At 42.3% G+C, this 23,546-nt stretch overlaps 1 protein-coding gene across 1 annotated transcript; it reads right to left on the bottom strand.

Moving 5' to 3' along the window:
* Positions 1-21,466: 21,466 nt before the first annotated feature.
* Positions 21,467-22,828, bottom strand: LOC132022500 (vacuolar protein sorting-associated protein 26A). Its single transcript, XM_059407758.1, has one exon. The coding sequence runs from the start codon at positions 22,773-22,775 to the stop codon at positions 21,792-21,794; it is 984 nt and encodes a 327-aa protein (XP_059263741.1). The 5' UTR covers positions 22,776-22,828; the 3' UTR covers positions 21,467-21,791.
* Positions 22,829-23,546: the final 718 nt, after the last annotated feature.

The following is a 23,546-nucleotide window of genomic DNA, read 5'->3' as shown; positions in this document are numbered from 1 at the left end:
CCAGACGATGAAGGGACATAGTCGTTCCCACCACATGGAGTTTGTGACTCCCTCTGAAAGCTTATGAATTAAGGCTGGGGAACCATACCTTTTAGACCGATGTATCAGGAACATGGCGAAGAACAAGTTCGTGGGAGAACAAGTTAGGAATGTCTTATTTCTCTACCACTCACTCTTCTCCCTCCATTCCCAGTGCTTCCATGGTGACTGTCCTACTCCTGGCCAGAGATGATGATGCCCCAGGGAGGCAGAGCACAGACCCCAGCAGCTGGCCGGCCGATCCTAACATCTTACCCCCACGCTGGCTCCTGTCTCCAGAAATGGCAATCTAACCGGTGCCGGGCCTCCGAGTGCCTCACACTCGGACACACTTACATTCTTATCATAAATTCTTTTGTACTTCAGTTTCTGGACTTGAAACCACAAACATCAGCTAATCTTTTCCAGGCAGCTAAAGAGGTAAGTGTTGAGACTTTTATCTTGTTCTTCAATAGATGGATGGATAAACAAGTCCTGGTACATCCGTGCGATGGAACACTGTACAGCTATAAAAAGGAAGACACTACTGATGAGCACATTCACTCAAGTTCATCTCAAAGACATCATGCCGATGGAGGGAAGCCAGGCCCAGAAAGTTGCATACTGTAGGATTCTATTTATACAATGTTCTCAAAAAGACAAACTACAGTGATGGAGGTTGCCGGGGCTTCTTGCGGGTGGAGGTAGGGCATGGCTACAAAGCAAGAGCACAAGGCAGTTGCGAAGGCTAGGAAGAGGCTTGTGTTCTGATTGTGCTCATTCTTACACAAATTTATATGTGTACTGAAACTTGCAAAATTCAAAAAGAAAAAAGTCAGTCTGTATGGTACTTTTTAAAATAAAATTTTTAAAAAAGATTTTATTATTTTTATTTATTTGACAGACAGAGATCATAACTAGGCAGAGAGAAAGAGGGGGAAGCAGGCTTCCCGCTGAGCAGAGAACCTGATGCAGGACTCAATCCCAGGACCCTGAGATCATGACCTGAGCTGAAGGCAGAGGCTTAACCCATTGAGCCACCCAGGCGCCCCTAAAATAAAAAATTTAACCACTAAAAAGACAAACTTTCTCGTTTGCCAGGAGAGATGGCTGATTCACCAAAGGTAGAAAGTAGAAAACATTAAAACAGCTCAGAGGCAAAAAGGTAGAAGAAAGAAACCAGAGTCCTTTGGGGTCCAGTTCTTCTGGCTTATTCTTTTTCTTGGCTTCCATGAGACACACTTACATTCTTATCATAAATTCTTTTGTACTTCAGCTCGTTGAGTTAGGCTGTTCCATTAGTAACCCGGAATCCTAACTCATTTAGTCAGGCTCACTGGTTCCATGTCGCATTCCTTGTTCTGGAGCTGGAGGTTAGCATCTGTCTCTACAAACGTCACAGTAAACGGATGCCTGCCTTACAGAGAATGTCCCCTCAGAGAATAGGTTTTACTACATGAATCATAAAACCCACATTCCAAATTGCTGACTCATGAAGCCCTAGCCCTTGCCCAAAAGCCTCTCTCCCTAAGGTTACCACATAATGCTGTGAGTGCTCATTAAATCTGAGACATTTTTAAGTGACGTTTATTGTTATACACAGTTAGCTGACCTTATAGGGGGTAGTTTCCACCAAGCATGCCAGAAAAAGTCCCATGTTACTAGCTTGCTGATGAAGTTTCCTTCCAGGGAGATGGTGGGGTGAGGGAAGCCCAGTGTTCATACAGACCAACTGTTTTTCTTTTCTGATACCCAGAAGTGACAGTGATCTGGGGTACCCAACTAGCTTATGTTATTCCTCATGGAGATCTATTCTATCCTGGCTTTAATTCCACTGGAGCCAGATGCAGTGAACTATCCCTTATTCAGGACTACAGTAATTCAAAGGAGAAATGGGTTTTAAAGGGTGAGTAGGAGTTTGGCATGCTTCCAAGTGAGGAAGGGCTCTCTAGACCGAGGGGACACACACTTCAGTGGTGTTGGGAAACTCATGGAATCTGGGACACGCAGGGGTGCAGGAGAGGCAGGAGTCCCAGCAGGAGCTGGAACTTTTTCCTGCTGGGAATGCGCAGCCAAGTGCAGTTTTGCACACTTTTGCATTCCTCCCACTGGCGCCAATGTCGATGACTGATGAAAGATGGGCTGAATCTAACAGGAAGAAGGTCTACTAGGAGCCCGAGGCTGTAAACCAGGTGAAAGAATGAGGAAGGGCCAAGTTGGAAAGACATATTTGGAAGAGAGAATTGAATAGGTGGTGACCAATGGGGTCTGTGGTTTAAAGAAGAGACCAGGATGCTGCTCCCCTTTATGATTTGGGATCACGGGTGGATGGGGTATGATGTGTCAAGGAGCAAGAGGGAAGACAGGAAGAGGAACAAGTTTGGGTAAGGTCAAGTGGGGATGAGAAATACTGAATTCAAAAGGGAAGCTGTTTCCTCTATGGAGACAAAACAAATAAATCAGTAGGGAGGTCTGTCATTGTGGGAATATTTATATTCATAAGATTTATATTACAGTAGAAGCTCTCTTAAACAATCTCAACGAATCAATAGCTAGACCAATATTCCCCATTCTCTTTGTAAAATAATCTGACCCATGCTCAGACTGTCCCATTACTTTGTAAAATGCCCCCCACCCATTGAGTTGTGAACTTACCATGCATCTTTGTTCCTCACCTAACTCTACTTGTTATTTTATATCCACTGTAATGAAATATTCCATAATCTGATAAAATGTCATTGCAAAAAGAAAAAGCTGAATGTTTTAGAAAGATTCAATAAAGAAAAATGGCTTTAAAAAAATGAACGAGGTTGACTGAGACAACCATAAATTACCATAAGGAAAAGTGAACATCTAGAGGGAATGCATACAAAGGTTTTTTGCAAGCATTTCTTGGTTTTCATTCCCCTCTGTAGAAACTGAAACTGGAAATCCCAGGTGGTGCATTCGAAGTGTGATCTAAGCAAAAAGACCAGGTAGAATTCTAATCACTGGACCCAAGTTGTTTTAAAAATCATCATTTATTTATTTTTTTTTTTTTAAATGAGCTCCACACCCAATGTGGGGCTTGAACTCACCACCGTGAGATCAAGAGTTACATGCTCCGCAGACTGAGCCAGGAGCCCCTAAAAGCCATAATTTTATATTGAATATTGCCATGTGAATATTTTTACATTTGAAGTCAACCTAAAATGTTTGAGCCCGCATCGGGCTCTCTGCTTGGCAGGGAGCCTGCTTCCTCCTCTCCCTCTTTGCCTGCCTCTCTGCCTACTTGTGATTTCTCTCTGTCAAATAAATAAATAAAATCTTTAAAAAAAAAAAAAAAAAAAGAACCCCTCACATCTACGTCATTTTTCTCTAGCCGCACTGCCCTTCTCCCACTTCAGGCCACTGTCAGCTCTCTCCTGGATTACAGCAACAGGCTCCTAATTGATCCCTCTGCTTCAAGTCGGCTCCAGTTCAATACTTCCCCTTCCCTCAAAGTAACCTTTCTAAAATCTAAGTGTGATCATGTGAATCCCTTGATGAGTTTCTTGATTAAATTTCTATGGTTTCCCTTTGTTCTTATGTAAAAGTCCAAACTCCTTACCATGGTTACAAGGCCCTGTGGGGTCTCTCCTCTAATTATGGCTCCAGAATGAGATATTGCCACTTCACTTTCTACTTTAAACTCCAACTAGAATAAACTTCTTTCCTTTCTAGGGACATACTAAGCTTGCTTTCTCCTCCTGGGATTTGAGTAAACTCTTTTTGGAACTCTCCCCTGCCCATCCTACTCCAGCCCCCAAAGAAGTATCTTCTCCTGGATTATTTTCAGTCATCTACTAATTATCCACACAGGCATCACGTCCACAAAACACCCTCAGGACCCCCATCCTGTGTTCCTAAGAGTTCCTCAAACACCCTGCACCTTCCTTCCCACGCACTTGTCACTCTGTGTTGTGATTATCTGCTTATGAGAGCCAGAGTGATGTCTTTTTCACACTCTGCTCCCAGCACCCGTTAAAGAGTACTTTCTCCACAAAGGATGTTGAATGAGTGATTGAAGAAAAGTGGGCTGGCCTAACAGTGGAACCTCCATTTTTGGAGGACAATCTCCCTCACTTTCCTTGGAAGCTTTACTTTCTTTAGTGCTGTTAATACTTATGACTCTAGTACTTAGTACTCTAGTACTGAAAAAGCTATTCCCAACAGCCTACAAAAGCTACATATCCTGAAATTTACCCTCATCGTTTACCATTTTTTCTCCCATAAAAATAAGGGGCTTCAGCACCCTCTTTTGGTATATAACCAAGTCAGCCATGAGCTGGAAATGACAAGTTTTTATTTTATAACCCTATAATAAAGCCGTCTGCCATCGATTGGCCTATGGAAGGCATAGGATTTCTTCTAATCCAGGGAACTGTATTTTCTGTGAGAGGAACGGAAACATTCTTGCATGCATTTATGTATTTAGTGTGAACTAAGCACTTACTGTGTGCACAGTCATTGATCCAGTCATCTAATAAATGGGTCTGTCATAAACAGTAAACTTACTTCTGTGAGTTAGACAAGGCATATTGTGGAAAGCTGAATAGCTTTTCGCCAGGGTAGGAATTCAACCCGCATCTTTCTGAGAATTTGCTGTAAAGAGAACTAGCCGGATAATGACGACTCCACATACAAAACCACAGAGATGGGTTTGTTCTCGCTGACCTAATCTTGTCCAGACTATCATCACTTCTCTGTTCCATGATCTTACTAACTGGTTTAACAAGACAGCCTAAATTAAGGGTTTTTAAAAATTAATTGCCAAACTTTTCTATTTTTCATGATCCTGGGATTTGGGGATCATGACCTGAGCTGAAGGTGCCCAACCAACTGAGCTACCCAGGCGCCAACTGCCAAACTTTTCAAGTACAGATTAACTTGGGCGGGGCGGGGGTGGTGGTGGTGAGGGGGTGGGGATCACTTGCACATGGCAACCATTGGCTGGAAAAATTGTAGTTGTCTTCTCTGAATGCGTCAGTTTCTCTCCTGTTCCCACTCAGCTGTTTCAGTGACTTTCAGATCTACCTATCCCCTGAAGGTTTTTAAGATTATGATCCTTTGTCTCAGGATAAAATCTAAAGTCGACATCACAGACCTATTCAACCTCTCCCCAGCTCACCGCTCCAGCAACATTACATCTGCATCCTAGTGTTCTAGTTTCTCTGAGTTCATAGAAAACAGCCACAATAGACCCTGCTTTTCCTATCTCTCAACCCATGAACATGCTGCCTTGCCTGCCGCCACCTGGGTGGCTCAGTGAGTTAAAGCCTCTGCCTTCTGCTGGGGTCATGATCCCAGAGTTCTGGGATCAAGTCCTACGTTGCGCTTGCTGCTCAGTTGGGAGCCTGCTTCTCCCTCTCTCTCTCTGCCTACCTCTCTGCTTACTTGTGATCTCTATCTGTCAAATAAATAAATAAAATCTTAGAAAGAAAAATGAATGAACAAGCGGGGGCTGGGTGGCTCAGTCAGTTGAGCATCTGACTCTTGGTTTTGGCTCAGATCATGATCCCAGGGTTGTGGGATTGAGCCCTGCATCAAGCTCCACAAATGGCAGAGGGTTTGCTTAGGATTCTGTCCCCAGCCCTTCTGCCCCTCCCCCGAACTCATTTGCTCTAAATAAATAATAAATAAATAAAATCTTAAAGAAAGGAAAAAAGAATGAACAAAGGATTTGCGAGAGCAGGGTTGGGGGAAGAAGCTCTGAGAACCAGCTGCAGAAAGGCTGCAGAATTTCTCCCCAGACAAGGCATTAGAAACACTACCCTGCATTAAGAAGCCTCGGAACTTAGTGCCTATCTGTGTCAAACCTGTGTATACACAGATACAAATCTGTGTATAGCCCGAGTCTACCATAGAATTGGCTTTAAAATAAACTTCTCCAATACAGGACCAAGTTAAAAGTACTTTGGTTTTGCCTGCTGGCTTTACATCAGTTTTTCACATTACTGCAGTGAAAAAGCCGACGAACAGCCTGGTGGTGTTTCAGTCATTACCATGACAGGTCACAGCAACACACATTCAGCTGCTTTGCGCAAAGGGCAGAGGAAAGCAGAAGGGGCAGAGACTTGGTGACAATTCCTCTTAGGTCAAACTAGGTCAAGATCAACTGCGTTATTAAACTTTTTTTTTAAACCAAAGATAAAAATTATTTTCTTTTTCAGTATATAATATGAAGATTAGTATTTCTCATCCTAAGTCTGGGCAGCAGTTGTACATCTGCCCAGTAGAGGGAGGTCTCTCACCAGCTTACGAAGACAATATTCATTACTTAGTAATGCTCAGATTTACGGGACGGGGCGGGGGGTTGGGGGATGAGAATAAGAACTTATAAAATGGTTTGATATAAAATCATGCCAACCAGGGTTATGGGTGGTTTGAAATCTGCCTAAATATAACAGACAGAAAAAGGGAACCAGAGCAACAGAGCAACTAATCTGGAGATTCTTACAAAGTTCTCTTCAGTCCAGGCTGTCTGGATTGTAGAAGGATGTTAACACATAGCCCCATCTGAGAGTTGAATGGTTAGCAAAGGACTCAGGGAATCTACCCTAAGAAGTTCAGGCTAGTTAGTTGTAGGATTTCTTACTTTCAGGGTTGGTGTGGCCAATCGTATTATTTTAATATAGAATATATCTTATGAATAAACAGTTTTAAGTAATGATGTCTTGGCTAACACCCAGGATTTTGAACCCATGCAACCTACAGCACACCACATCCAATACAAAGAAGAGGTCCGACAAAGGCAGGTTCTCCTCTACCCTCATCAGCTGACCCCTTTAACACTGTCTCCTGATGAGTTAAGCTAACTTCATGAAGTCCCAGACTGAGGTTTAGAACCAAAACAGGCTTCGTGGTTTTCCTGGTCCTTTCCCCCAAAGGGCTTAACCCTAAGTTTAGCCTTCTAGGCCTTGCTTCTCTAATGGCAAATAAAGGTAGGCCAGACAAAAGCTAAGCCCAAGGAAAAGGCACACCCAGGAATAGCAGGGACTGGCTCGTCCCTAAAGATGGGCGTGACTTGTCTAAATCATTAAGAGCTATAGGGATAGTATCTGAGGCCTGATGGATGTCCAACTGCTTATTCCTCTTAAAAGTGCTTGTGAGTCAACTTAAAATGGTACAGCCTATGAAGTATGAAAAGAAAACTACAAAATAAAACAGCAATATCAACAAACACCTATCTAGTACTTGCTATGCCCCAGGTTCTGTTCTGAGCACTTCTCTCATGTTAACTAATGTGTTGCCCAGCACCCCTGTGGTACTATTTCCATTTCACGCTACAGCTGAGGAGACTGAGACACATAGTGGTCACTCTGCTAGTGAGTAGTAGGACCAGGATTTGAACCCAAGCATCTGTTCCTGAGCCCTTGATTCTGGGTCTCTAAGCCAGGACACCTCTCTAAAGAATGCATCTTTAATTTTAATATCTACAAACTGTATCATCCTATCAACTAGAAAATTGCTTTCCAACTCTAGAATTGGACATAAAGTACTGTTATTGAGGGATGTACAGGTGACTCTTGAACAACACAGATCTGAATGGCATAGGTCCACTTATACTTGGTTTTTTTGTAGTACAGTACCGTAAATGTATTTTCTTTTCTCTATGATTTTCTTAACATTTTCTTTCCTCTAGCTTACTTTATTGGAAGAATACAGCATATAATCTAGATAACATACAAAATATGTGTTACTTGACTACGTTATCAGTAAGGCTTTTGGTCAGCAGTAGGCTAATCTGCAGTTAAGTTTTCATGGAGTCAAAATTTGTATGTGGATTTTCTACTGTGTGGAGAGTCAGCACCCATATCCCCTGCATCGTTCAAGAGTCAACTGAAGTACATTTTAGTAAAGTTTGATGTAGTAGAGAAGGAGGGGCTAAAACATTCACAGGTCTTAAAGGGGCTCTGACCCCAGGTCTTCAAAGCCCCACCTGCCGCAGTGGAGCCCTGGAGAATAAAGTGGCAGAGAGTCATGGGACAGAACTCACTGCCCACACTCGGGGCCTCTGCTCCCTGGCCCAGTAACAGCCTTGCTGATCGCCCTAAACTAAGGATTGACAAATTATTTCTGCAAAAGGCCAGACAGCAAATACTTGAGTCTCTAACAAGAAAGGCAGAAACAATTCTGAAGAGGAAAAACCTGAAGATATTTCTCTACCAGACCTCAAAACTGATCATAAAACTATGTCAATTAAGACTGTGTAGGGTTAGACAAATCGATCAATGGGATAAAATAAGAGGAAAAGACATTCCTGAAAAGTAACATAGGTGGCTTTGCAGAGCAGGGGGAGAACAAATGAACTAGTTAATAAGTGATACCAGGACAATTGGTTGTCCCTGGGGGGAAAAATGAAGTTAGATCTCTAGCTCATCTCAATGATAAAAATCAATTCTAACATGAGGAAAGCATAAAGAACAAAATTTTTCAACTTTTAGAAGAAAATGTAAAAGAATATATTTTTGTTCTCCAAGTAGGAAAGGAATCTTAAATAAGACACGAATAAAGCACAAATCATAAAGGGAAAGACTGATAAAACTGACTCCAGTAAAATAAAAATTTACATGCAACAGGAGACACCAACAAAATTAAAATTCAAGCCACAGACAAGGAGATTTACAAAACATATAACCAACGAAGGATTATATCCAGAATTTATAAAGAACTACCACAACTCAGCAAAAGTAAAATAGCCCAGTGGGGGGAAAGGGCAAGGAATATGAGTGAGTGTTTCACAGAAGAGAAACCCTAAATGGCTAATAGATATGTGAAAAGAATCCAGCATCACTAATTATCAGGGACATGCAATTTAAAATAACCAAGTACTATTTCAAATGCCAAAGTGATTAATTTAATAGAGTTGATAATATCATGTGTTATTGGCAAGGTTGGGGCAAAAGGGGAGCTTTTCTGAGCAGATTTAGAGAGTCTAAGCTGGTACAATCACTTTAGAAAAAAATTTAGCAATATCTGCTAAGGTTGAAGAGGCACAAAACTATGACCCCAAATTCAACCTCTAGGAATACACTTCAGAAAAACTCTCATACATGTTCCAAAAGAAAATATATAGGAGAATTTTTATAACAGTATTGTTTGTAACAGCAAAAAATTTTCATGTACATAAATGTACATGAATAGAAGAATGGATACCTAAATCATGGTCTGCTAGAATGGACTTTTTACACGGTGTTTAAAGTGAATGAAGTAGAGTGAGATGTCTCTAAAACGTAATGTTAATGAGAACGGGCAACTTGTGGAATAACAGTTTTAAAATAGAACAGTGATGTCTGGCTGGCTCAGTCAGCCCAAACTCTTGATTTGGGCTCAGATTATGATCTCAGGGTCCTAAGAATGAGCCCCACGTCAAGCTCTGTACTGCGCATGCGGTCTGCTCAAGATTCTCTCTCTTCTTCTCCCTCTGCTTCTCCCCATCCCCTACTTGCACGAGTGCACTCTCTCCCTCTCTCTCTCTGTCTCTCTCTCTCTCTCAAAAAATAAATAAAATAGGGAGAACAATGCCAGACATTATTTGTGGGGTCGTCCTATGTGGTAAAGTGAAAAAACATACAGATGAATAATAAATTCAGGAATGCCAATTCAAGATGGTTGTTTTCCTGGTGAAGGAAAGAGGGATGGCCAGGAGAAGGGAATCCGAGGAGTCCTACCTCTTTCTGTTGGACGTCTGATACGGTTGGGTGCGATTTATCATGTCATTCTATGTACTTTTGTGTATAAGAGAAATATGTTGTAATGAAAAGGATTTAAAAGAAGCCTAGGGTTTGATGTAAGGCTGCAAACCTTCAATCAAAGGCTTAGAAGGTCCAAAGTTTTGTAGCGATTGGAGGAAAAAGAAGTTCCAGATGGTTTTTGTCATGAATCAGCAGATTCAAGGATCAATGGTAGGAGCTTAGTGAAAAATAAGTCCTGACCCATGTCAGGGTTTGTCTCAGACAGTCCCACTTTATGCCCATTGTCTAGAGTGATTATTAATAGTTCCCCATTTCACTTTCAAAAGATCACTGATAGGGTCACCTAATAATAAAGCACCTTCAGCTGCTGTGCCTGGCAGATGGGTACCAGATATGGGACTTCCCTGGTAAGGCCAGAGGGGCTCATTAGATGAACGAAGAGCTGGACAGAAGAGAAATTCAAAAGAACAATAGTAGTAGCCAGTCTTCAATGGATCTTTTTTTTTTTTTTAAGATTTTATGTATTTATCCGGCAGAGAGAGATCACAAGTAGGCAGAGAGGCAGGCAGAGAGAGAGAGGAGGAAGCAGGCTCCCTGCTGAGCAGAGAGCCCGACACGGGGCTCCATCCCAGGACCCTGGGATCATGACCTGAGCCAAAGGCAGCGGCTCAACCCACTGAGCCAACCAGGCGCCCCTTCAATGGATCTTTTATCTGAAAACTGAAGACCTCAAGGTTTTCTCCTTTTTCTTTAGAATGATATCAGATTAGAACATTGGTCTTCAGCCTTCTAATCTTCTCAGAGACATAGCTGATAGAGTAAAAAGGCCTATAGAGTTAGCTCACAAACCAGGCATGAGCAAAATTATCTGAATAGCTTTGAAAAACAAAGATATCTTGGTTCCAACACCACATTACCGATTTGAGATCTATATAGTTATGGCCACAGAATCCATATTTTCTCCACTCTTCCGGTAATTCTGGTACACATATCCATAGAATTTTGTCATGGATACCAGAGCTCTAACAGTTGTGCTACTTTAAATAGCAACTTATTACTGATAGCTAGTCTTTTATCAATTTAAATTTGCAGGTATCTGTCATAACCCATCCTCATCTCTTGCCTCAATGTAATGATTTTCCCATCTCATTATTATACAGCTTGCAATGGGTGCCTTCTTGTGGATGGGTCTCTACCATTCAGAATTTAAAAGGGCTGGGACCCAGGGTCAGGAACATGGTGGCCGTGATCTCTCCTAGCCTTGATGAGGAGGCATGCAGGAGTACCTTGGGGACAATGCCAGGTCAAGGAACCCCTCCTCATTACTGGAGTCCAAACCCTCATGTCAAATTCCAGCCTTGGTCATTGGGTAGGGATTTCCTGCTGTCTGTATGAGGCAGGCCAAAATAGACTCCTTTCCCAAGGCCTCATGTCAGTTCTTAACTGGGTTTCTAAGAGGGTAAGCCAAAAATTACAGAGAGAAAATTCACCCACACTGCAGAAAAACTTATTAAGAAGTACTAAATAATTTTTAATATTTTTTTGCTTTTGATTTTTTGGTTTGGTTTGGTTTCATTTTTTTTTTAATTTAGTTTGATTTATCTCTTTGAAAAGCATCCTCAGATTTTGCCAAGGGTTTCCAGATTCCTTATTGCATATATTGAAGTCTATCTGAAAATAAGAAGAATGTGGTCATTAGTTGAATGTGCTACAGTCAGCAATGGAAGGTGCAGACCACTGGGGCATCAGCTGAGCCTGAGTGGTGGCCTTTTCAGTTTGAATTTTTAATTCATTGGCATTGGATTCTTGAGGAACTAGATGATATGGTGTAAGATACCTGGACTCTTAGAAATTATTCTTATCTAACTGTCTGGGGAATTGAAGAGCAATGTCAGGTGTATTCCTATGATGATTTTAGATATTTGACTTTGTTGGATAGTCTCATTTCCCTGTTTGGCACCTTTTTATTGTTTGAGGATTGGAAGGATGCTAAACCATGAGTGACTTATTTCTCAAAGGCCTCTGAGAAATTGTGTCAGGCTAGAAGCCTATTAGAAGACACATCATGTCCTAAGAGAAGCTTTTTTTCACTGGCCTGATCCAAACTGACTGATAATCCCTTAGAGGTATGGTTTTCATACCTCTAAGTATGATGCTCACCTTTACTGAGCATCAGAATCACATTATGAAACACTTGAACAACAGTGATGCCCAGCCCCACCCCAGTCCAATTAAAAGATATTGTCTGCAGAGGGGCCTTCAACATTAGTGTTGGTTGTTTTTTTTTTTTTATAAAGTTCCCAAGTATCGTGGGGTAACTAACTGTCCTGGTATGCCTGAGATTGAGGGATTTCAGTATTAAGTCCAAGGTAGTCCTGGGCAAACCCTGATGAAAGTCACCTTAGTGAAACTAAAACTGCCACATGACCTTAGGTTCTTAGTATCTGTCCTGCTGTACCCGAGACAGACCTTTCAGATCTTTCTCACTAATGGGATTCAGAACTCCAGAGGATGGAGATTAGGACCTGGAACCTTCTGATGCTGTTAACCGTAGCCTAGATGTGAACAAGATGTTGAAAGAGGGAGTAAAGCTGGCCTAAGGAGATGGAGAAAACAAAGTGGGTCTACACTGCCTGAGCCAAGAGACAGAGGAGTGGCAAATTATCTGAGATTATGTGAAAAGAAAAGTGGTAAGGAGGGACTTTTCAAATAATATTTTTTCCTTCTTCTTTTTTTTCTAATTGCTTTTTATGAAGAGATTAGGGACCCCCTTCGCAGATCTGATATTTTGGGCTGTTTCCCATCTTGGGAGAGTCGGGTGTGTTTTGTTTCTGGTGTTCTGTGTGAGTCCGCCAGTGGGAACATCAGCTTGCGTGTGTGGTAGAGCCCCCGCCATCATCACATCCACCATCTGTGCCGAACTGTGGTTCACTGTGGTCTTCCCTGAAGCCCAGTCGGAGTGTTTGGAATTCATTGCACTTTGTTGTAAAGGCCATTTGGACATGTAGAAGAGGAAGCCTAAATCTTTTATTACGAAAACAAACTGTGAGTGTTAGGTAGATTTATAGAAAATGCAAATGTACGTGGGGTGAAGGTGAGCTAGATTAGGTATGTGCATCGAGACCCGAAGCTTCTGCCCCTGACAGCTAACGCCGGCAGAGGACTGCATCCCTCTGCCGCTTAGAACAGAGCCTTCCTTCCTGATGGCTGGTTTGCCATGCGCCGTGTGCTGCTCTTGCGATGTAGATAGATTTTTCTAATACTGCTATTAGCTAGGCACTGGGAAAGGAATCTCCTTGGTAGCGAGACATTAGAATCCACCACATGGATTTCCCAGGGCTCCTGAGCAGGTTCTCTATACCGCAGAATACCAGAATTACACCCCTGAGGGCAAGCAATTCTGAATCAGGACAAAGACTGCATTTATAGACACAACTCCGGCTTTTCCTGAAAATGCCTCTTCCCCTTATTAAGGGATATGAGTTGTTAGCCATTCTGGAATTAAAATTAAAAACAATAAAAGGAGACTTTTAAAAAAGTAAAGGGATACAAGTTGTTAGTGATAGGCAAAGATTAAACTGGGGGGGAGGGCTGGGCAGTGGGGAGGGACATTGTAAGTTACACAAGCTTCTGTGCAAATGTCCTTTGGTCTGGGCTTGAGACATCACATTGCTTGCTCTTATGATAAGTGCAGGCATCTGTAAAGCTTCCTCTTGTTCTGCGAACATGGCCCATCTCTGCCCTCCACCTTCAAGGTTCTGTGTCTGGAAGCCTACACTCCTTAGTGAAAGGAGTCCTGGAAATACTAAAGGAGATGATCAACAATATTTCTTGAGTTTGTATCATATTCTCGGCTCTTTTTATTTTCCTATGCATTAACTTACTTGACTCTCATAATAACCCTACAAAGTAAATGATAACACCCTCATTTTACGAAGGAAGCTGAAGCACAGAGAAGAATTTTTGTTTGTTGGTTTGGTTTGGTTTGGTTTGGTGCTAAATAGCCAAGAAGCAGAAGGACCCAGGTTCAGAGCCAGGCAGCTCCTACTTCTGATCTCTGCTGGCTCCTGCTAGATTCCAGGGCCCTACCTCACATGCAGCACAAACTCAACTGCTGGGAGTGAAGGGAGGCAGGTTGCCCAGGCTGGTAAATGTCTGAAAGGTTGAACTTGGAGAACTGAGAGAGAGAGACAGCTAGTGGCAATCTCAGGGCAGCACTAAGGAACCACGCTTAGCCCAAGCACCATTCTGCACACTTGGATGATTTTCAATTGCATCGGGGCCCATATGTTAGAACAGTAAGATAGACAGTTGGGTTTCTTCAGACTGGTACAGTACACAGCAGACGGCATATACCTGGAAGGTGATACGACTTCTTCTTTCCTGCCCAGCACTTCATGGAACTTGGGGGAACAAACAGCCTCCATCCCAGAGGCCTGCAGCCTCGACAAATAGATAGAAGTCAGGTTTCCATTAAAACAAGATGTGAAGAAAACCCTCAGGAAAGAAATGGATAATATAGGATAATCTTTTTTATTTTTTATTTTTTTAACCTTATAATGAGGTATCCGCAGGGCAGCGTAGAAAGGTCTGGAAGGGAGAGTAAAGAAAGCAAGGAGTGTGCAGGATCCAGAGGCCAGGAGAGGGCAGCCCACCCAAGGGCTTGCCTCACAAGCTTGAGAGTATCTGGTGCCCTACAGATGCCCTGGGACTCTGGAGCACGGTTTCGTCCTGACCAGCTTAGACTGAAGTTCCAGGTGCTGGCATCCGGCCTGCAAAAGCTGAGGTGGGGACTGGTCGGGAGCCCAGGGGACACTTCTGTCCCTCATTGCCAACGTGCCTTCTTCCCAAGAACTGCAGGAAGGGTGAGGGTGAGACAGGGAAATTGTGGGAGGCAGAGAAAGCCCTGGGGAGAATGGTGCCTTTGGGCTGCCTACCCACATGCCTCAGTCCCAAAGAATGTAAACAGCAAGAAAACAGATTTGCCCTCTACTCAGTGCCATGCATATAGGAGTAAAAAGCTGACAACTGAGCCAATCTGAGACAATCTTGTAGGGACAGCCTCGCCTCTCGGTAAAACACGGCCCAGGCCTCTTTCCATGTCCCCCCAGAGCCTTCTCTGATACTGGGTTCTTTGGGCCTGCAAAAGGGGTGGTGCCGGCCGGGCTTTAATTAGTGCCTCCGAGCAGGACGGCCGTGCTGTGCTCATCTAGGGCAGAAGTCAGCCACTCTTTCACCTGTGATAAAAGACAGCCTCACCTGCTTTTGTTATTTTTTTTAAACGGTTCCACAAATTGGTCCTCTGTTGAGAATGTCACTTTTGACCGGACCACCGTGGAACCTGACCCCATTCATCAATATTCTGCTCTCAAATTTCCGCCACCAGAAGGCCGGGCAAGACGGCTCCAAGTGTGGTCTGAGGACCACCCACAGGAGACAGCCCCTGTTCCACGCCAGCCTTGCACTCCCTAGAGCTGGGCTGGGAATCTCCCTGTTGATCAGTGCACTCTCAGGCACATTCCAGTTTGAGAATCACTGTCGGAATGTCCTGACCCCTTTCCTGGCTCTTTAATTGACGGCTCCTTATTTCCTCCATAACGTAAGTCATTCGTTTACCAAAACCCATGAGAATGTAAGATCTAAAGGAGAGGGGGGGGATTTGTCTCTCTGTTGACTGGCGTATCCCAGATTCTTAGAGGAGTGGCACTTGCGTAGTAGTTGCTTAATAAATATTTCTTTGAATAAATAAAATGTTTTTTGAACATTCACTTTGTGTCAAGCAACAAACAGATCAGGGACTAAACAAGCGATTACAAAAAGTAAGGAGTATTATGATCAGGGGTGGTGAGAATAATACCAGATTTTGTGGACATGACTCAGGAAGCCACAGAAAGGAGGGCAAGATCAACACCCCTTCTTTATCTTTCAGGCACAGATGGCTCCCTCCCCCTCCCCAGCACAGATGCCTGAGACCTCACGCAGCCCAGAAGATCTGAGGGACTCAGAGGACAGGGATGGTGGGAGGCAGGCGGGAGGGGTGCCCCCTGTGGGAATAAAAGAAGGATCCAGTAGGGTATGGAAGGGCTCTACCTGGTCCAGGGAATGCATTGGTGATGGCAGAAGTCTGTTTCAATGGCAGCAGGAGGTGGGAGACTGTCCCAGTCTCTGTGGCATCTGAAGCCTCACCTTTGGGTGAGTAATAGTATTGGGGGCATAGTAAATGCCAGAAAGTGAAAGAGGGGGTGGGCTTGTTCAGAGCATGGCAAAGACGGGGTGAGAGGCTTATATTCATTCCCTGGTGCCACAAGCAGCTAGGCAGGTGGAAAGCAGACAGACGGTGGGTGAGAAGCTTAAGGCCAGAAGTCAGTGGGGGTAGGGAGCCAGCATGAGAGGGAAAAGGGACTCAAGCCGCAAGCGGCAGACCTGGTGTGGTCCCGACCCCCTCGTCCTCAGTTTTTCCCTCTGCCTTTTATTTGGTTCGCCATCTCTTCCTACAGGCGGGTTCTGTTCTTCTGTTCTGTTCTTTTATTTAAAAAATAAAAAAATAAAAATTAAAAAAAATAAAACAACCAGATTTGTCCTCGGCATTTAGTAAATTTGTTTCCTGTTACTTCTCCTTTCCAAAAAATATTTCTCTATTCTATTTTAACAGCTGCACTGCAATTGTTTCTATTCTTGAAGGCTGTCTTAAAATTTTTGGAAGTTTTATGCAGGCATAAATTATGAATAAATCAAGCCCATGTGTCCATTTTCTCCCACACAGCAATCCCTTAACATGCACTCCGACTACATTCATTGCCTCTTCTCCAACCTTTCCCTAGTCTTCATAATAATCCTTAGTTACTAGTCACCGCAGGCCCCCGCATGCCCCTGGAACCTCTCATTCCCTTCATATTCGCCTTGATTTCCACTTGCTGGTCTTGCTTCTGGCTTCCACCTCTGCCCTGACCTCTAAGGTTAACGTTCATTGCTCTTCCCTGGCTCCGATGCCTCACTCTGCCTCCAGGATCCTCACCACACCAACACCCCTTCCCCCTGGAGAGGGATCAGACCCACTTTCCTTTCCACAAAGGATTCCCCCAAGGAAATTGAGCATTCACTTGGGGGACCTACGTGGGACTTGGTTCAGGGATTCTAAAGCTCTGGCCCCAAATCCCAAGCAAGGAAATCGCTTAAGCAAGGTCTCCCTTTGTGGATTTCCATCCTGCTGTTTGGTAAATGCCTGCTCGCTCATTTGCAACCAAGGCTTTCTAGCCCAGCACGCTCATCCCACTGTTTGACAGTTGTGTTTCCCAAACCCTTTGAATCTTAAATTAGTGTCACTACAATGTTATGATTCATTGCTCTAACTCTCGCTCAAGGTTGTGACTGTTTCTTTCAAGCAGCTCTTCCGTTAAAGTGGAAGACCCCCCCCCCAGAACACACGCATATGTCAGCGCAAAGCCCCAGCTCTGTGGGTGGTCCCAGCCTTGGGTTCCAGATACAGCTCTGAGAAGGGGAGGAAAGGAAGGTCACGCTTATTTATCTTTTCTGAAAACTCAACTTTCGGTGGATGTCTGTGCTTGTACACATGGGTTAGAAGGATTCTACTCTCCTTTCCTTTCACCAGGAGACTGTAAAAAATTTGAAAGCGTTACAACTGTCTGCATGTGATAGTCTCTCTGAGTTCTCCAGTCCCCAAAATGAACTTTATCTTAGTCCAGTTTGACTGACACGGAGCATGAAAACCATTCATTCACTCAGTAAATACTTGTTGAGGAGACTGTTTTGGGAGCGGGGAATACAGCAGTGAGATCCTTGTGGACCTTGTAATTCAGTGAGGAGAAAATAGACAATTCAATAGGTAAAAATGATATGATATTGGATTGTGCTAAGTGTTATAAAGAAAAATAAGAAGATACTTTTAGATAGAATAATCAAGGAAAATCCCTCTGAGGTATCATCTGAGCAGAGATCTGAATAAAATAGAGATTCCGACCCCCCCCCCCCCCGGCCCCGCCTCTGCTTTCCTTGCCCATGCAGACATCAATAATCAATCAGAGCCATCAACTCTTTTCCCTGGAGCCATACAATCCTCTTAGCAATCCAAACTATCAGTGCTTTTTGGTTGGTGTTAACATACATGATTAGGCCTGTTTTCCATCCTGTTCCAAAATCTCTTCCTTTTCTAGAGCACGGAGGAAAAATGTAAAATAGAGAATGAATCTGGAGACAGGTTTTGCCCATCTTTGTGAGCCTAATGATGTAAGATCGATTACCTTCCTCCATTTTCTTGTCATACACAGAAGATGTTTCTGTCCTTTTGCAATGCTTACTTTGTATATTTGAGTTTATAACTCAAGACTGTGGTATTTTGTGACCCATTTACGTCATAGGGCTCTGCAGCTACTTAGGCTGGTTCGTCCTATGTTCCAGCCTTAAATTGCGGATGCTGTTGTGCTAGAGGCACATTCTCAGACTTCAGACTTGAAGTACATTGTAAATGACGTGTTTTCCCTGACAGAAATCCATTTCCTAAATAAAAACACTCCTTACATACATTGGCCAATTTTCTTTTTATTCGTTCACTTATTGAGCACCAACTGGCTGTCAGGCACAGAGTGTTAAAGGTGGGTAAGACACGTAACGTCTTACTGAAATCTTCTACAGACTCCAATGGAGGATAAAGTCAAGGCCTCTATAGGGGGAAATCCAAATCTTATCCTCTCATAACCTATAAATCCTCTCATCTCCTCTCGTAATTTTTTTTTAAGATTTTATTTATTTATTTGACAGAGAGAAATCACAAGTAGACGGAGAGGCAGGCAGAGAGAGAGAGAGAGGGAAGCAGGCTCCCTGCTGGGCAGAGGGCCCGATGCGGGACTCGATCCCAGGACCCTGAGATCATGACCTGAGCAGAAGGCAGCGGCTTAACCCACTGAGCCACCCAGGCACCCTCCTCTCGTAATTTTTAACACCCATGACCTTATAGATCACTACCTAATGAGAGCCAGTGACTGCTAGTTGCCAGCCCAGTGACAATCTTCATTCTATTTAATCTCTTCTTAACCCTGAGGACCATTTCTTTTTCTTCTCTCCAATTGTGTCTCTCAGTTCCCATGACTAAGCATTGTTCTGCCCTCTGTTCCCTCCCATCTTTCTCTACATTCTTTCTCTTGGGGACCTCAGTCCCTCCCAGAGATTTTTTTTTTTTTCCTCCCAGAGATTTAACATTGCTTTCATGCAGGTAAGTTTCAAATATGTATCCCTGGTTACAGCTTCTCTTCGGAGTTACAATCCACTAAGACACCATTCTGGAAACAGATTCTATATGTTTGAAGTCAAACACATCATTGCTGCATTCACCAGGGTCTTGGGTGCTGCAAATGACAGAAATCCAACTTAAAGTAGCTGAAATGGGGGAAAGAGGAATGTATCTCCCTACGTAGCCATAAGAGTCCTGAGCTAGATCCAGGAACTCAGTGTTGTCAAGAATAGAATTTCATCCTCTTGTCTTTTCTTTTCTTTCCCTTCCCTTCCCTTCCCTTTCTCTGTCTCTGTCTCTCTGTACTTGTCTCTCTCTTGTTTATGTCTGTGTTCACTCCCTTCTTTCTAAGTCAGGGTCTCTCTATTAGAATATGTTCATTTTAGTTACCATAAGCACCAGACTTACTTTCACTGCTTTAGTAAACCTAGAGAAAGAAAGAACTTCTCTTTCCCAATAATTCTAACGAAAGTCCTACAATTGAATTTCACTGGGCTAACTTGGGACACTGACCATCCTGTAAGCACTCATATGACGGAAATATACAGTTATGTTCACTATTGACCTAAGTCCTTGCAAGCAATGGATTGGATTCAATCACATGAACTGTAGTCTTTTATAGAAAAAGCGAGAAAAAGAAGAAAGAATGCTGGATAGGCAAAAGCAACAGATGTCAACTATAATCTACTCCCCTCAAAAACAAGTTTTTCCACTGACTCACTTTTTCTTTTTAAAGATATAATTATGTAAAAACGTTATTTAAACTAAACTGTATTCCTTAAGTGCTATTAATCTTACTATTTTATTGATATGGCAAGTTTATATCATTCAGATTTCAGCTTCAGACCCCCTTGGACTTCATCTTTTTCTTCCTTGTCCCCCACCAACAATCAGTCAGTTGTCGGATCTTCTTGATTCTGTAACCAAATTATTAGCCTTTCCACAAGACTCTGCCTTCTCCAATACAAATTCAATTTTTTGAAGCATGTGCTGATCATATAACCTCTGGTTCATAAATCTTTCCTTGCCTTCCATTGCCCAAAGACAAATGGCCAGTCTTATTAGCCAGCTCTCAAAGCCCAACCCTCCAGAAACTAGATCTAACCTACCTTTTAGGACTGAATCCCCACCACTTCCCTAAGTATGTGTCGTGCCTCTAGCTAACTGCAGCCTCTCACTGTCCCTCATTCTGCCTCAAGCTCTCCCTGGCTGTTGCCTATAAACAGGTTGTTGTCCTCCCTCTCTTTTGTCAGTGTCCTCACCATTTTTCAGGCTCAACTCCAGGACCTCCGTGGGTGTTCAGAAAGGAATTGTTATGTAATCATTTTAAATCATTTTGAATAGACAGAAGCCTGGATTAGATGGTCAGTTTCTGCTAATCTTGAATGATTGATTTCTGACCTATAAGATTCTCTCATATATGAGAACACCTCATGTATCCACAAAAGTCTTTGTTAAATAAGAAATAACGCAGAACTCTGGTGCATGAGACACCAACAAGGTGTAGGGGTAAGCATTACTGCTAACTGGGATGTAAAGATAAGGCTGCCCTTCCTACGGAAGAAGGCAAACACTATGTGTATATGTTGTTTCCCAAAAGCTAGGTGCTCTGCTTGAAGGAAAAATGGCTAATGAATATGTCCAACAAAGTATCTACTTGAAATGTGTATTCAGTTCTCCTTGTGTCATTGAGTCTTCATTCTCCCTCAGACTGAATGCTTCAGAGAAACAGGGGCAGCTCCAGGGCTATTTTCCCCAGCTGCTAGAATTTTCTAGCACTTTGTCTTTCAATCTTATTTCTATCATATATTCTTTGCAAGGCAGCCATTATATACTTTCTCACCTCCTCTGCAGACTCAATAGAGGACACAGTTCTCTTGGTATCTTGAACATAGTTAGTACCAGTAAACACTTGGCTGAAATGATACCAGTGGAAAGTCCAGAATCTATGCCAAGGAATCTCAGGGGTAATAAATAAATAAATAAATAAATAAATAAATAAATAAAATTGCTTTATAAACATTCTCCTCTTTCATAGGTTTTCCTCATATTAATAAAATCTTCAGATATAATCAGAGGTTATTTTATTTATTTGTTCATTCTTGCCAAAGAACAAATTTTCCCCTATTGGCAGTTCAAGAGCCTGGCAGAAACAATCAACACAATTAGTATTGCCTTCTGGTATAGCAACAGATGTAACACCAGAATCGCCTCTGAATTACAAAAGAGCTTTTGGATACTAAAAACTTAACATTGAGTCATTCATTCAATGCATACTTACTGACCATAGACTAAGGCATAGCATTGTGCTAGGAATACTGAAAAGACAGATTTAACTGACCTCATAAAACCCAGAAATCTAGGAGGAGAGAGATAATTAAACAAGAAATTACTTGCCAGATACAGTTTAAGCACTGAGTTGTGTTAGAGCTGTTAAACTCAATGAACAAACTGCCTGCCTCTTTTTTTTTTTTTTCTCACATGAAAATCTTTAATGTTTATGTTTATGCATATCTGGGTGCTTATCATCAGGTTAAAGTATGCAGTTAAAAAAAAAAAAAGGAAAGAAAAAAACGGCAGCTTAAGAAAGTTCCAGTGTTTCAAAGAAAGCGCTTTTTTTTTTTTTAATGTATATACATGAAGAACATTTAGTTGTATCATAAAATAAATGCAGCACTGTAAGATAAAGGAAGACTATTATAAATGGAGTTTTGGCCTTTCCCCCCCAACAAGCTGCAGCCATCTTTAACAAGCTGAACTTCATCTCAATGGACATAGGAGTTTTTTGCTTTTCTTTTTTTCTCCTATTCAGTTCACATTTCGGGCTGTTCAGCAGATGCCTGTGACTCTGGTGATTCAAATCGCTGGTGAAAGTTTGTTCTCTGTTTCCTCAATTTTTCAGGAGCTTTTCTCCATAAAATGATCTCCTGCTGCTTGAAGTACCTTCTGTCTTCCTCATCAACAAGGACTAGATTCAAAAAGTACCTTACTGAAAATTTTTTGTTCACATCTCGCATTGTAGGGGTTGGATCATATCCTGCTAAAAATAGTCTTATTGGGATTGATTCACCTTTTACTGGTGCGCCATCCATTATTTCATATTTAGCAATTGTTTCTGTTTCTGTGGTGGTACTGGGTCCAATTCCTGTGATCTCTTTTTTGATCAGTTGCAACTCCATATGTTGGATTTTTATTCTTACTAATAAAAAGTAAATTTTTCCAACAATCACATCCTTTAGATGATACTTTGATTTATTATATTCAAATTCTATGTGTAGACAATCTTCAATGCCTACTTCCATCTTAATTGAGTTGTTAACATCAGGATATGTGGCAAGCTGGTGAACAATAAGATCATATTCTTTTATCAAGTCTGTCAGTCTTCTTACTATTGTCACTTTAAGAAAATACCTCAAGCGAACATTGGCACCGATGTAAGATTCATATGGCTTTTCAACTTGCATAAATTCAAAATCATAACTTCTGCTCTGAGTCAATTCTCCAGGCAAGGCTAGTTCTTTCACTAGGTTTACAAATTCATGAGTATTACTCTTGTCATTGAAAAGTTCAATTTGACCTACAAATTCAATTCTAATTCCTTGGTGCTCTAGCCTCTTTCCAGGTTGCTTAAAGGCTAGGTTTACCTTTCCTGAAACGGATTCTCCGTCATAGAAAAGATAGTGTTTTTCTACTTTGCCATCTTCAGTTTTCATTTCAGCCATTTTCCTGGTCTCCCCATCATTAAGGACAACATCAATCTCACAAATGGGTCCAAAAAAGCCTCCAAGAAAACTCATTGTCAGCGCCGCCGCCGCGTCCCCACCACTTCACTCCGCTTCCCTCAGAACTCCCAGTCACTGCCTGCCTCTTTATTTGCTATATGTCAAGGTTGATCCTTGGGGCTCTGTTTCAAATCCAGCCAGGGAACATCAGCATTCTTAAAATTTTCCATACTTTTAGGTTAGACAAAAGGGCAAAGCTGGGCATCCTGCATGTCAAGGGGCACCTTTAGCAACACGTGCTGCCTTCCTGGTCCCTAGAGAAATCTTGTCAGTGGTCCCCTTCACCTAGGAGGAACTGGTGGTGGTTGTGGGCTCCAGGCATCTTGGGAAAGGAGACATTGTGGGTCACTGTACTCACATGCAAGTTGGTTTAGAAAAGTTTTAAAACTCTTAGATATTTGGGGAGACCCTCCAAAAGTAGCTGTGAATTTTCATGCTTTTGTTTTCATATGGTTCACAAAAAAATTTTAATACTAGGGTCAATTTCAGTGTGGACCCAATTTCTGAGAAAGCTTCAGGAATTCTATGTACTAGTGGCTCTTAGAAGGCCTGGAATACAAGCAGGAGCTCACTCCAAATTTCAGTTTTAATCTGTGCTTTGCATCTAGTTTTATTGATTTAAAGAAGGTGCCTCCCAAAGTGAGTTATACAGACCCCGAGGTCCAAGGACTGATAATTAGTGAACTGCAGAACATAATTTGAGAACAGTTATCTTAACAGATATTGGTGTGTTTAGTGAATAGTATTTTGTTTAGTGAATAGTATTTGAAATAAGGACCTAATTTT

The sequence above is a fragment of the Mustela nigripes genome, chromosome 7, assembly GCF_022355385.1.
Source record: "Mustela nigripes isolate SB6536 chromosome 7, MUSNIG.SB6536, whole genome shotgun sequence".
Taxonomy (NCBI): domain Eukaryota; kingdom Metazoa; phylum Chordata; class Mammalia; order Carnivora; family Mustelidae; genus Mustela; species Mustela nigripes.
This window is presented reverse-complemented; position numbering and strand designations above follow the sequence as displayed.